At 44.2% G+C, this 15,664-nt stretch overlaps 1 protein-coding gene across 1 annotated transcript; it reads right to left on the bottom strand.

Moving 5' to 3' along the window:
- Window positions 1–5,022: 5,022 nt before the first annotated feature.
- LOC310774960 (zinc-binding protein A33-like) lies at window positions 5,023–6,692 on the bottom strand (the record flags this gene model as incomplete). Its single annotated transcript, XM_083635049.1, has 2 exons — window positions 5,023–5,031; window positions 5,319–6,692. The coding sequence occupies 2 exons, from the start codon at window positions 6,690–6,692 to the stop codon at window positions 5,023–5,025; spliced, it is 1,383 nt and encodes a 460-aa protein (XP_083491175.1).
- Window positions 6,693–15,664: the final 8,972 nt, after the last annotated feature.

Genomic DNA, 15,664 nt, shown 5'->3' with positions numbered 1-15,664 from the left:
ACTCATTTTCCACCGCCGCGTCAGAAGAAGCTCAGTGGACCGCGTGGCTAAGAGGAAAAATCAATGCAGCCCTAAGTGGGAGATCAAACTCAATATGTAGGTTATTATTGAGCCATAGTGTCTTCATTATGCTATCTATCTTTCTCCTGTGTGTGTGTGTGTGTGTGTGTGTGCGTGTGTGTGTCTTTGAGGATGTGGGTACAAGGTTGCGGGAGGCTGTCTTTATTCACATTGGCTTGAGATGTGTGTAGAATGAAATGTCCTCTCTGAGCCGGCGGCCATCTTTATTGAGATGTGTGTAGAATGAAATGTCCTCTCTGAGCAGGCGGCCATCTTTATTTATTCCATACCTCAGTTGCTTTGGGCACCCTGCCTGAGAGAGGTGAAGGCTCAGGTTACGGTAATGTTACATGCCTTACCTAACATGGAGTCCAGGTTCTATAGTACATGATGGCAGTTATGACAGAAAGCCTCCTCCACCTTGATCAGCTGCCACCTGCTTACTCATAAACTAGCAGCATGTGAAGAGCTCACCTGATATAATTATCTGTATCATAGCCTGATTAGAATGTGAACGTGAAGTATGTACTACTGTATAATATTAGAATGTGAACGTGAAGTATGTACTACTGTATCATTCCTGTCCTTGTCACATTGTATTCACAGTTGGCTGTAATTTATTGAAATGGAAAAAGCTTTTCCTTTCCTCGTGAATGACACAAGTAAACACATTTCCTGTCTTCATTTGAGATGTCATTGCTGGACCTTGTTCCATATCAAAAAAACAACAGGGATCCATTATTGATATCTGGCAGCTAAAGTTGCATCACCTTGAGAGTTCCGAAGGTGAAAAACAACATAGCGCAATTGGGTGTTTTTTATTTCTTTATTTATTTCCATTTCCCTCTAGTGAGATGTCACTTCAAAAACAACCCGACCAAGGACTGTTATTATGCTGGGAGAATGTCAGCCAGTTACAATAGGCTGCTTAATGAGGTAGTGTGGCAAACTTTCAGGCAGGCCATAATATGAATTATTTGTCATTGTGTGTGTGTGTGTGTGTGCGCCCACGCGCGTGTGCGTGCGCGCGTGCGTGTGTATGTGCGCGTGCGTGTGTATGTGTGTGTGCGCGCGTACGTGTGCATTTGCGCGCGTGTGCGTGCGCGCATGCGTGTGTGCGTTTGCGCGTGTGTGTGTGTGTGTGCGCGTGTCTTTGGAAAGGACCCAGTGCAAAGCGGGATGAAGGTAGGCCTTGATGGAGAGATGTGGCACTAGCCTGGGGGCTGGCTCCACTGTGAGGGTAGTTAGCTCGCTGCACACGCCATCATTAGGGACTAGGGCACTTGTGCTGGGAAGGTGACACACATTGAGACAGAAGCACATACACATAATACCTGTATCTATACCTCACCTCTTCTGTCTAGCTCTCTCCCTCTGTCTAGGCCTCTCTCTCTCTCTCTGTCTGTCTCTCAAGTGAGTTCTTCCCTGTAATCACTGAGACCACAGTCTTCACACAAAGCACTATTTAGTTGGAATGATAGATCCGTCTCTGATCTTCTCAATAACAAATGAATTAAACAATGACCAGTCTGCAGGGTGAATCCTATAGCCAACTTGAAAGGTGCAATTAATAAGAGTCTACTGTCTGAGAGCACAAAATGACCAAAATATATCGGCAGATATGCACATCTGAGGGCCCTAAGCAGGATAAGTTTGGGTGTATTTATATTACAATTATTTTAAGCAGAGATAGCCATGAATGGGCTCTTTGGATTCACAAGAGTGTCCGCTTTGCTGCCATACTCAATTTCTACAATTCCATGACTGTGTAAGCACCACAGTGTGCAGAAATATGGAAAGGAAAAAAAGGCGAGAATAACATAATTCTTTTCACTGCATGCTGTGTCTTTGGGACCCTGGAGCTCTTAAACCCTATACCTACTGTATGTAGCTGATTATGCCAGCCGTGGCTGTAAAGACTCCTGTGGTTCTAATGAGTCCAATTTCATCTTTTATATTTTGTACCGCTTGTCTGTACTTTTGAATTGGACAACTTTTACCTTTACCATATTATTATTACTCTGTAAGCACTTTGAATCATTGCAGGAAATGTGTGATGAAAATAATTACGGTCATATTCAAGCCATACGCCATGTGGGGCACTGAGCACGACACAACAGGCTACCATTTAAAGCCACTTACATCCAGCCTCCATGCCTCTTTGGGTAAGTTATGTGGGCAACAGGAACAAAATTACCCTTTATAATAAGAGGGAAATTATTTCTATGAAATAATTTAGAAGAGGGCTGCAGCTTGATAACAGCAAGTCTAAAGGTGAGCCCTGGATGCATAATGATCGCTTTGTGTTAGTTGCCTGAGTTTTGGAGATATCGGTCGCAGTTTCTGCCTTCTCTCCAATAAAATGGAACTGAATGGCACTTGGCTTGTGGTGCTCGAAGCACCAAAACAATACATTTGAAAAACTCAACAGCAATGTCTCTTTCCAGAAATCATGACCCGGTTACTCAAGATAATCCACAGACCTTGTTATGAGCAGTTTCATGTAGGAACTATTTTCTTTTGACCGAACTACACCCGCCAGCTGCTAGCTAGTTCCTACAAAAGAAAATAGTTCTTAAAAAGTTCCTAAATCTGTTTAGATTTTTTATCTAATGTATGGTTCTCACCCTGGAGGTCGGGACCCCCCAAGCGCCGCAAGTTTTGTTTGTTTGTTGTTTTTTAGGTCGAGAGATCATTTATGGGACGTGGGGGGACAGTTCTATTTATTATCGTGTCTATTTTTGTTAAAAAAAAAAAAAAAAAATCTTGTGAAGTACTGAATTGTTTTAAACCTCTAGTCATCTGCTGAAAATGTACTAAATCATTTGTGTTTGTTATGTTCACCACTTTCACCACTCTGCATAATGCAGCCTGCGACAGGGGATCACAATAAGGCATCACTTAATTTTAAGGGGTCACATAGCAAAAAGGTTGTGGAGCACCCTATAGTCTACAGTACTTCATACTGTACAGCTTTATATGTTGTTCCCACATAACTGCTGTCAGGGTCCAACTTCGTGACCCTGCCAGTGAGCCGGGCTTTGCTTTCACACTGTGAAAAGTGGTGGAGCAATGCACTGGGGACGATTGCAAGGATGAGGAAGCCTCCAGCAGACCCGTGATGCTGACAGTTGAGTGCTGGAAAAAGACTAGTGTATTCTGGTCTGAATTGTGGAAATTTCAGTCTGATGGAACGTCGCTCTACCGCCTGTTGTTCCTTCTTCCCCTCTAGCTGATCGCGCTTTCATTGTCCCTCTTATCGTAATCTATTGTAGTGCAATACACACAATAATGGATCCAAAAATATTTCTGATTAAAGATGGCCTTGTTGCCGGCATGCCACGGGACACTCCTGCAGGAAAAGCATTGTGTACCAAATTGTACCAAAATTGTCTCTTGTGTGTGGTAGCCCCTATTTATTTCTGAGATAAAACAGACTCTTTCAAATGGCAGAAGAGAGAAAATCTCTCAAAATCTCCACCTTTCATGTGCAGCATTTGTTCTTCAAGGTTAGAGGACATTTGTTACTGAATAAGGAGTGGGATAATTTCCCCAACAATTAGCTTTGTAAGAGAAGCATATCTTTAGTCCACAGTAATTCATACTTCCTAATTCAAACACAAATCAATGGGATGTATGAAGAATTTTGAAAATAAGTAAAGAATCACAATATGAGAAAAGATAAAGTCAGAGCTCTTGAGCGTCAAAAGCTGAAAACAACAGAATGACTAATTCTTCTAAGAAAAGTGGGTAAAGCCTAAACAATAAAAAGTATAAGAAATACTTTACTGACTCAGACATTCATTTCTCCCCAACAATGGAACAGAGAGCGACCTCTTTTTTACGCATTGTTGTTACTGGAAAACAGAAAAAAATGTAGCATGAAAAACATTTTTAATTTTTCAAGTTCCATGCAGTCAACTGAAATGTTCTAACCATTTTTTCAATAACACAAATAACAAATAAAAAAAAATTAACAAATTATTATTATTATTGTTATTATTATCTCTGCCAGGAGATTATGTGATCGGTCACGTGTGTGTGTCCGTCTGTCTGTCTGTCTGTTCCCTGTTGCTCTGTATAGATGGACCAAAGTGGTAGGCACATTTCATTCCTAGTTTCATGCATAATAATGCATCATATTTCGTAATAAAATACTCATACAATATAAAAAAAAAAGGTTGTTTGAAACCCTGGAAATTCCTCATAAAATATTGTCAAAATTTTCAACATGTATGATAAGTGTATTTATGTGAATTATTATGACACTCCCCAGAGGAAGGGACAACATAGGCCAATTGTAATTCCCAGAAAATGGCCGGAGAAAAGCGGAGAAAAAATTAAGGAGTAAACTCATGACAGATTTATATGTAATTGATGATGTGTTAGTTTATGATGTACAGTATATTGTTTGTCTTTTCTCCTTTTCTCGGGGAGGGGGTATGTCACGTAGACCGTATCCCTTTAGCTCAGATATGATGTGTATTATGTTTTCTGGCTGATTTGTACATTGAATGAGGCTTGTCTATTGTGGGGTGTGCTGACGTATAAGTGACTCTCAGTACGTGCCTGACCCCTCCCATCCTGTTGGACTACTTCCGCTTTGAGAACGTCAGCGGTCAGGGCGGAGAGCTGCAGGACAGCCCGACATGATTTTGGAGTTGACCTTTTTGGTGTAGTGCACACACTGCTTTTGTTTGCAGTCCCATTTTCATGGGGCGCCATTAACCAGTGAGGCCTGGCTTGGTTTCCCTCACATACAGCCGATCGTCTGAGCTGGTCCAGGGATGGGACCTCATCTGCTAGCCTTGAAGTGAGCTACCTACCAGAGCGGGTAACCTACCGTTGCCAGGTGTAATGTATTTAAGCCATATTTCAACAATCATCAGCCTGCCCTTCCTGTAACCTTTGTTCCATTTTCATGTTACGAATATTGGTATAGTATACCTCTAGACGAGTTTACTAAGGAGACTGAGACCAGTCCATGACACAAGTGAGACTACTGTTACAGCAATCTGGGAACCCATCTGTTAAACAAAACAAAAATTCTTGAACCTCTTGGGGCCCCGTTTCAATGTGGTGCAACAGGAACTCAAGAGGCGCGGTCGGCAGCGGAAGAAAATCCCTGACACACGTTCACTTCATTTTGATCGGGTAAAGCGCAGCATGCGCGCGAGCGCTGTTGCACCCCTTTTGACGGAGCCTGCCGGCAGATTTTCGATGCAAGTCGAAAGTCTGTCTCGAGAGATTACTGTTACAGAGACCTTCACTGGTACAATCTTCAGAGGCCATTGCCAAACACTGCTACCAAAGTAGGGAAACATCCTGTCAGTGAAAGTGTGTGTGAAGGTCTGTGTGTTAGTATCAGGACCAGAGAATGACAGCTTTCCTCTGTTCCAGTCCAGACTCATTCTGATCCTCTTGAGCTTCTTCTTCTTCATTGGGAGATACGTGTTTGGACCTGATGGGGTGCCTACAATGTATTTACCATCTACGAACCATATTCCACATAATCCAGACTCTATGACTCCCTTCCTCTGGACAGACTCTGATACCACACCCAGAAACCAGTGTGGGCTGTCTCCCACCTCAACATCCCAGCTGTGAGTTCCTGAGTTAAAGCCCTCAGAGCCCAGGACAGACCCGTAGTATTCAAACCTCTCTGGATTGTTAGGAAGCTGCTGCCTCTCTCCACCTCTCAAACTGGTCAGATCTTCAGACAGGGTGAGTGTTTCATGGGCAGTGTTTGTGTCCAGAATCACAGGACTGTAGGATACCATCTCCTTCATCTTGTCCCAGACTGTGAAGCTCAGGTTGCCCAGGTGTTTGGCCTCGTCTATCAGAGCTCCTGAGACCAGTGGTTGATCCTCAAGCAGGGGGTGCTGGCCTCTTTCTACTACAGCCTTGTAGAAGGCCTTTATTGTCTGGACCGAGACGTCTTCAGCTCTCGGCACCTTCTCGACTCTGACTTTGTCTGAAAGAGCTACTATCTCTCTGCTCAGACCCTCAATCTTCTCTTTCATTGTCTGACTCTTCTGTTCCTCTTCCTCCCTCAGTGCAGCAATCCTGGCCTCCTCTTCATCTTGTAGAAACTGGTGAAGCTTCTTAAACTTCTCCTTAATCTGCCTCTCTGTGCGTTTGGCCTGGACCTTAATGTATTCTGTTTGATCACAGTTTCCTTTCACTTTATAAAATAGCTGCAGTTTCTCCTTTAAGGGCTCCAGTGATTTCTGGAGTTCCTCCTTGTGATGCCATGCAGCTTCATCAATGGGTCTGAATCTGTGGATGGTGTGTGTTTCTGAATCTCGACAGACGAGACACACTGGCTGCTGATGGTCCAGACAGAAGAGTTTGAGTTTCTCAGAGTGCAGACTGCAGAGAACAGATCCTACTGAAGCTCTCTGATCTCTCTCCAGTAAGAACGCCTCACTCAGATTCTTCAACGCCAAATTAGGAGGTGGTTCACTCTGTGAAGAATATCTACAGAATGGACAGTCATGTATTAGTCTCCCTGTCCACCAGCTCTGCAGACAGTCTTTACAGAAGCTGTGGCCACATGACAGGAGCACAGGATGTTTAATGATGTCACGGCAGACAGGACACGAGAGATCCTCCTCTGATCTAGAAGCCATTTTGTCTCAGTGAAGCTGAAAACGAACCAGAGATGATAAATGATAGTGTTTGAGAGAATGTTTGGATTTTTATATGACTCATTACTTATGACATCACTGATGACATCATTCATTGACATCACAATTGCTTGAGCGACATCACTGATGATATCATCATCAAGTCTCGAGTGACACAACCAATCATCATCATCATCATCAGTATAGATGGTTTTCACCAGCTGCAACCCCACAGCACTTCCTTTTTCTCAGCTTCTTCTTCTGTGTTTTATGGCGGTTGGCATCCTTAAATGTTGCATTACCGCCACCTGAATTGTATCAGCTTCACAGTGCTAACTATTGACAGTGTCCACTTTCTCATCTATTCAGGGGAAAACACTGACATAGCCTACTTCTATTTCAATTTTTTATTTTTGCTATGTAAACGTTTAAATGTAAAGATAGGCCTATGCGTGCAATAACGTACTGATAGTCAGCTTACTCTGTAACATGTAGCTTTTATTAGCCTCTCAGGCTAGCTCCGGGACGCAATCTTTTTTTTCCCATGATGGCGAAGGCATGACCCGCCCCTCTCTGCCTCTAATTGGCTGACTGCACTCGGCTGCTCTCGCCTGCTTCCCAGGCGAGCCAGAAGTCATCTCAAACGAGCCTAATTATAGCCTATACTTTCATTTAATGTCACGATGCTGCGGGGGGAAGTAGGCTACTTCATAGCTTAACTATGAAAATAGTGTCGGCTGTTTATCTCCCTTTCTGCTGCAGCATGTTGAAGAAATAAATGTTCAGTTTGAACAACACCCATTCTGGTCATTATAGAGCAAGATGATCGCTTCCACTACCAGGGTCGCCCAGAGAGATGGCAGTGCCCCTGGAAGGGTCCAGCCACTATGCCCCCCCCCTCACCCGTAGCGCTTTACTCATATCAACGCTGCAGCTTTCGGAGCTGACTGAAAAAAGTTTGTTAACAGATTATTATTTGGGTCTAAAGCCCTTGCCTGCTCCCGCTTTTTTTTATGCCTTGCGATTTTGGCATCCTGACTTTTGTTTTGCTCCTGGCATTTTGTTGCCCCTTTCGGAACTGCTAACCGCTAACGCTACGCAGTCCCTTATTAGTACACCGCCGAAATAGCCACCACAGGTCGCTCCGTCTATTAAATCTTTCAAACTACTCGATAAAGTTTCGCAAATTAAATTTCAAATGTACTTACGGAGCGAAAAGGGTTGTGTGAACCTCGGCGCATGGTGTTGAAACAATAGCGCCACTAATAAACATGTTTAATCCCTCACTGAAACCCGGGTGTCATTTCCCCAAAATGAATCAGCGACAAACACTCGTCTTCTTCTGCGCTGCTGGGGCCGGAAGTGATAGCGAGCGCTATGACAGCAGCGCAGAAGAAGACGAGTGTTTGTCGCTAGATGCCTTGCGGCACATTGCTGCCTCTCACTGTACTGGTCGGATGGGGGATTACATCAGAATGGCACTATTTTCCACAGGAGCACTCCTGCCCAAGCATGCCTTGTTACTGCTGCTGTGTTTTGTGTATTTGTTCGACTCCTTGCAAAAAAATAAAATAAATAAAAATAAAAATAAAAAAACTTCCTCCTCCCGATTGGCTCGTGCTATTCACCTTATGTTCAGACCTTACAGTGGGCCAAATTCTTCCGGGTCCGTCTAACACTTCCGGCGGTCACGGCGCCAAATATGAAAGAACGTCATGAAGAAGAGAGTTGTTTTTGTAGCGGACAGCGCAGGGTGTAAAACAAAAACGTAGCCTACTACTTTGAGCTCGGTACACAGCAAGCAAGCGAGTATCCACTGTTAGCCAGGTCAGATAACGTTATCGTCGACAATGACGAGCACTTTCTTGTAAAACATAGCTGGACTCCAACAAAGAAAGCTTCAGAAGGTTTTCTCTCCTCCGAGCGCAGCTCGAGCCACTTACGTCTATAAGACCCGCACACGTTAAAGGTCCCATTCCGTGCAAAAGCTGTTTTTACTTGTAAATGCATATATACTGCTGTCAGCCCTCCCTGTAATGAGTGATCACAAGCTCAGAACTGCCACAGTTGGATTTGTCCCTATCCAGCTTCCCCCTGCAGTCTCCTCCAAGCCACAGCCCCAAACACTTCGTTTGCCCAGAGGGGGATTTGGGACGTCACGAGCTTCCTCACGCATACTGCGCGGGTCTCTCTCACACAAGCTACCTGCACCATTTTGTCTATAGCCACAAAATTAACATTTCTAGCTGGAGCGACGCCAACTGTACGTGATCCAGCAACTGCAGAGGTACATTCGGTAAGTCTAGGCATTTTGAGATGTCCTCTTTAGCGTAGTAACCGTTAAGTTAACGATAACTCGCAACCTAGCATGCTGGTCCACAGACGCTAATCTGATTGGCCGCTGGGAGCCTGGGGCGGGCTCTCCCTCAGCGGCCAATGGGAACTGTTAGTTCTGAATATATTATAGAAACAGGCCATTCTTGGGAAGCGACGAGATGAGGAAGTGAGAACTCCGTCACAACAAACGGGGTTGCTATATTTTCGACAAATTAATCCAGAATCATGTTTTGGAACCCGGAAGAAGGATTTTGGCACGGGTAGACGCTGGCGCGTTCGTTGAAAGAGAAAGCGGAGAATCTTGTTTTGGGGAAAAGAGAGGACAGTAATGGGCAAGAAGCACAAAAAGCACAAGTTGGGAAACAAAGGTGGAGGGAAAGGAATGGAAGCCTGTTCTCTGAATGATAGTGGTTCTCTGGATCTGAATGATAGTGGTGGGCCTCTTCGTTATGCCCCTGTTAGTAGTGAGGAGGAAGAGTCGAATGGAGGAGAGAGAGGTAGTGGTAGCGACAACGAGAGCGAGGAAATGGCGGTGGTAGAAGCTGAGAGTGAAGGGTTGGAGGGAAAGATAAAGGAAATAAAACAGAAGGAATTGAGCGATGAGTCTGTGAGGAGAAAGGAATCTTTTCTTGTGGGAATGGTGTCTGTGACATGGGCAGACGGGATCTTTAAGGATCCACATGTTGTAGGAAGGTTTATTGAAAAGAAAGTTGGAGTTGTGAGATCAGTTAAGATTACTAAAAGTGGTATGGTGGTGATTGAGTGTATGTCTGAGAGTCAGAGGAGAAAAGTGTTGGAGATTGTTAAGGTTGATGAGCTGGAACAGAATGAACGTGTGAAGTGTTTCCCATTGGGAGTAGAAAAGAGAAGAAAAGGTGTGGTAAGTCAAGTGCCGTTGTCAGTGGATGCTAATACTTTTTTGGAGGTGGAAGGTGTGTATGAAGCAAGGAGAATGTCGAGATTTCGGGAAGGAAAGAGAGAAGAGAGTAATTGTGTGTTTAACCTTTGAAGGGGAATTGTCATCGCTAGTGTATAGTGATTATGTTTGTTACAGGGTGAGGCCCTTTGAGAGAGCGCTGTGCTATTGTGCTATTGCTGTCAGGAGTATGGACATGTGGCATCAGTGTGTACTAGGGAGAGAATATGTAGGAGATGTGGGAAGGAGGATTGTGGAGTAGCACTTTATGGAAGTGTTATGGAAAGTTGCAGTGTGGGGAAGGAACAGCTCAGGTGTTTGCATTGTGAGGGGAATCATGATGCGGGGTCTGTGGATTGTCCGCGAAGAAAGAAGGAAAGCGAGGTAAACAAAATCAGAGAAGAACGGGGGACGTCATATGCTGAGGCTGTTAAAAGGTGGAAAGGGGAAAGAAACGAGGGCAGGGTGATTGCACAAAGGGAGCCGGAAAAGGAAAGAGCAGTCAGTAATGTTATCTGTATGGACAAGAAGCGATTCCTGGCATTCATCGCCATGGTGTTAAACTGTGCTGCTAGTATGACTGGGAAGATGGAGAGGACTGAAATGGTGGTTGACGCTGCAAAGAGATTTCTGGATGTGGGTGATGTATCTGGAGCAGAGATAGATAAAATACTGAGAGATGCGTTTGTGCAAACTCAGGCGTCTGCATCTGGAAAGTAATTATGAATCGGAGTACTTTGGGTGGATATGGATATGGAGTTATTTTGTTTATTTTAGTTCAATTAAGATCAGTTTAGGTTTAGTTCAGTAGATGGCGGTAATGCAACATTTTGGATGCCAACCGCCGTAAAACCAAACAGAAGAAGAAGAAGAAGAATCATGTTTTATGGACCAGAGACACACGTTTTTAAGAGGTTACAGCTGCACGAATTGGGACCTTTAACGTAATTCCCGGGAATGCGAGAATTAACGAGCCAGTTACATGGCATTGCATTCTTAGACATTGCCGTTTGCTTTTATTTGGTATGTTACATACAATTGGCTAAAGTATTAGTTAATTCAGAGTTAGATTATATTGGAGCAGCCAGCCATTTTTTTTCCCTCTTTTTTTTGCCGGAAGTCGTAGGACGGCCACAGAACCGGGTCAAATGGGCGTGGCTACATCATAGCTGCTGACTGCACTATATGTCAGATCCGCGTGATTTCTATTCGCACATAGGTTATGCAACAACCACGCAGCAGTCAAGCGCCGGGATTGGCCAGGCGCCCATGCTCACGGTGAGACTGACAAGGTGAAGGCCACAACAGACTCGTCCGCCTCATATAAAGCTTAATAACAACTGATTCACTTGGACTTGTCTATTCATAGTATTCCCATGATGTCACATGCATTTCTGACCAATATGGCACTTTACACTACACACAGCTCATTGGCTGTGTGTGTAATTAGATTGTAATCACCTGTTAATTGATTACAATCAGACCAAGATGTCTGTGTGGTGATGTCACAAAATACTATCAATAAACCACTGGTCTACTTGTTGCTGTGAGTTTTGTATTGTTGTGCTAACATTCTGGTATGATAAACATGGACCTGGAACCATTCTGCCTATGTTTGAATCTGGTTTTCTATTTTGACACTTATGAGCACTCAGTGCAGACTCAGAGTAGTTAACTGTTTCTTTAATGATTAATACATGTCAGTTCGTGAATATATTAGTTAATCATTAGATAGTTGCTGATTAGTCGGTCAATTCCTGAATAGAGTGGTTAATGATTAGTAAATGTGAAAATAATAATATTAATAATTGAAAACAAAATATTAAAAAAATATATATATACCCCCCCACCACCACCATATCAATTGGGTTAGGGTATGGTCGTGGTAAAGAAAACCCTAATCTTAAGCACATCTATTTGACTTGCTGCATGTTCTGTGTGTTTGAGCTGGGCTGTAGTCCAGTGGTGAAAGACCATGCCTTCCAACCCAAAGGTTTGTGGTTTGAATCCCGGTACGGACACTAAAACCTTTTCAAGTCTTTCATTGGGAAAGCCATAACAAAACCGCCTAGAGATCCATTGTAAGTTACCTAGGTTGATGGTCTAGGGGATAAGTCGGTCATCTTAACAACCGCGTTTTATGCGGAGAAGTGCAGGTTCGATTCCTGCAGGGGATTTGAAGTCGTCTCCCCACCCCTCCCTCCTCATCCGCCTCCTTCCTATTAGTTAATCATTAGATAGTTGCTGATTAGTCGGTCAATTCCTGAATAGAGTGGTTAATGATTAGTAAATGTGAAAATAATAATTGAAAACAAAATATTAAAAAATATATATATACCCCCCCCCCCCCCACCACCACCACCACCATATCAATTGGGTTAGGGTATGGTCGTGGTTAAGAAAACCCTAATCTTAACCACATCTATTTGACTTGCTGCATGTTCTGTGTGTTTGAGCTGGGCTGTAGTCCAGTGGTGAAAGACCATGCCTTCCAACCCAAAGGTTTGTGGTTTGAATCCCGGTACGGACACTAAAACCTTTTCAAGTCTTTCATTGGGAAAGCCATAACAAAACTGCCTAGAGATCCATTGTAGGTTACCTAGCTGATGGTCTAGGGGTTAAGGCGATCACCTTAACAGCCGCATTGTATGCGGAGAAGTGCAGGTTTGATTCCTGCAGGGGATTTGAAGTCGTCTCCCCACCCCTCCCTCCTCCTCCCCGTCCCCCCCACCCCCCCCTCCTCCTCCCCTCCCCACCCCTCCCTCCTCCTCCCCCCCCCATCTCCCACCCCTCCTCCTCCCCATCCCCCCCTCCCTCCTCCCCCCCCCCCCCCCTCCTCCCCCATCCCCCATCCCCCCCTCCCTCCTCTGCCATCTCCCGGCCTCCTTCCTTCACCGTGTTCTCACTCAACCACTCTCACCATCTCTGCAGGGACTGTGCCCGCTCCCCTCTCTCCTCTGCGGGTCAGTCCCTGCAGAGATGGTAGTAGAGTGGTTGAGTGCGAACAGGGTGAGAGGAAGGAGGCCGGGAGATACATAGAGAGATGGCAGAGGAGGGAATTTTGTTGGAGGAAGGGAGTTACAGGGTGGAAGGACAGGGGCTAGAGGAGAGGTCAGACAGTGGGATGGGTGGACAGGAGGGGAGGTCAGACAGTTGGGATGGTGGTGGACTGGTTGTCCGCTCTCTTGCCTTTCCCTTCCTGCTCTCTCCTGCCTTGCCTGCCTTAAAAGTCCTCTCCCCTGCCTTGTCCTCTCCTGCCTTGAAGTCCTCTCTCCCTGTCCTCTCTCTCCTGCCTCTCTCCCTGTCCATTCTCTCTCTCCTGCCTTGTCCGCTCCCTCTCTCTTCTCTCTCCTGCCTTGTCCTCTCTCTCCTGCCTTGAAGTCCTCTCTCCTGCCTTGTCCTCTCTCCCTGTCCTCTCTCTCTCCTGCCTCTGTCCATTCTCTCTCTCTCCTGCCTTGTCCTCTCTCTCCTGCCTCTCTGTCCATTCTCTCTCTCTCCTGCCGTGTTCTCTCTCTCCTGCCTCTCTCCCTGTCCATTCTCTCTCCTGCCTTGTCCTCTCTCCCTGTCCTCTCTCTTGTCCTCTCTCTCCTGCCTCTCTCCCTGTCCATTCTCTCTCCTCTGCCTCTCTCTCTCCTGCCTTGTCCTCTCTCTCACCCCCCACAATGGATCTCTAGGCAGTTTTGTTATGGCTTTCCCCAACAAACGACTCGAAAAGGTTTTATTGTCCTTAATAAACAGATCACTATTCAAAACTTGCCAAGACAAGACAAAACTGAAATAAACCAAACACATACAGTAGGCTAAGCCCCTGCAAATGGGTCCAGTTACAGTATGTAGGCAGCAGTCCTGGTGCCTTCCCCTGTCAGAAGCAGGGACATGAATCCCCCATTGAAGGATGCAGCCCCTCCTATGCAGAGACAAACATAATTAGTTTTCAATTAACCACACAATACAACAAGAGTCCCCTTCAACACAACTATTATTACATTGACTTTCCCATACGTCATCATTTATAATGACTCCAAGTAGTTTAACCCCTCAAAAATTGGTTTTACAGTTTTTCACAATTGTTTAAACACATTAGACACAATGTGCACAACCTGAAACTGAACATGCAAAGGCATAATTCTACTGATAAAGCATTCATATAGTGTTTTCCATTCTGCACACCAGTGTTCAATGGGTGCTTAGAAATGTCTACTCATATGATGTGTGTTTGTCATTTGAAAAGAAAATACCATTTAGTGAAGAGTTAACACTGTTTTGAGGGCAAAGTGTGCTTTGCAAGAGAAGTGTAGGATTTTGCATTTTGTGTGTGAGTTTTGAGATTTGTGTTTCGGGTTTTGAGAAAGTGAGGTAGTCTATCAGGAAATGTGTTTAAGCAATTGTGAAAAACTGTAATCAATTAAACCCCCCTACTGAATCACACTTGGCATGTTCCACTGCTCCCCGTCTACAAGTGAGGTTGGACCATGGGTTGGACCCATCTGCCTCCGTTTCGCCTCCTCAGTCCAGACCAGGAAACTGAGAACTGAAAAGAGGTGAGAAAACACATGGGGGTACAAACATTTTGCACAATGTTTCCCAATAAAGTCATTAGCTAATAAAATGTCTCTGTGTTGTTATTTAACTGTTTGAAGGGATTTTACAACGTGAGAGATTGCAGGATTACGTGGACACAGCACACGGAGTGTTAACTATCGCCCAGGCAGGAAGGCTTCCCCGCAGACAACAAATGTAAGAAATCGGCAATTAAAGTTTTTTTTGTACTGCCGAGCAAAAGGTAGGCAGGAAATCTACTGCTGCACTACCCGGGTGCCCAATTTCATGTCAACCGTGTGTACCGGTGTCAAAGTCACCAGACATGCCAATGAGAGCCAGTGGAGTGATGGAGACGTGGAGGGGGGAGGGAAGGAGGGGCCTGTTGGTCACAGAAATCCACCTGTAACCCGGGGCGCCTACCTTGTGCTTCTCTTAAGTAAAGAGTTTGAGTGGAGTCCCACCTCGTTCTTTTTGTTCTCCCCGACAAACAACGCGGCCATGTGGGCCGGCAGAACGTTCTCCAGCAGCAGGTCGTTCAGGTTCTCCCTGGTCTCGATCTCGTCCTGATCCGTGTGGTTCTTGTTCTTCAGCAGTCGGAAGCACGACTCGTTCTAGCAGAGAGAGACGGGTGGTGAGGATGAGGGAGGTGCTTTTTCTTCTTCTTCTAAATATATATATATATATATATATATATATATATATATATATATATATATATATAAAAGTATATATGAAGAGTTCATTTGCAAAAACAGGTATCTCCGTTTGGATTTTTTATCATTTTATTTTATATATTGATGTATTGATACTGTAATTATTTATTATTATTATTTTATTTTTGGGAAATGTTTATTATCAATCATAACTAAAACATATTCATCTGATAATTTCCACATAAATCAACTCAATGTTTTCTATGTGCACTCCAGGGAGTATCAAACAGATGTTGTTTGTTCATTTTAAGAATGGCGTTTACCTGTTTTTTCAAATGAACTCTTCATATATATATTATATATATACTTTTTTTATATATATATATTTATATATAGAGGTTGGAGAGGTTTGCACTCAATTTGAGAAATTATTTTGAGAAAACTTGTTATTTCAAGGCAAAATGACAAACTCCAGCATAGCATAAGACGCAAGAAGCTACTTGTTACATAGTCAAAGCCACATCACT

Source organism: Poromitra crassiceps, assembly GCF_964638095.1.
Source record: "Poromitra crassiceps genome assembly, chromosome: 4".
NCBI classification, from domain to species: domain Eukaryota; kingdom Metazoa; phylum Chordata; class Actinopteri; order Beryciformes; family Melamphaidae; genus Poromitra; species Poromitra crassiceps.
Note: the sequence above shows the minus strand (reverse complement) of the source record. Positions and strands in the feature narration are given on the sequence as shown.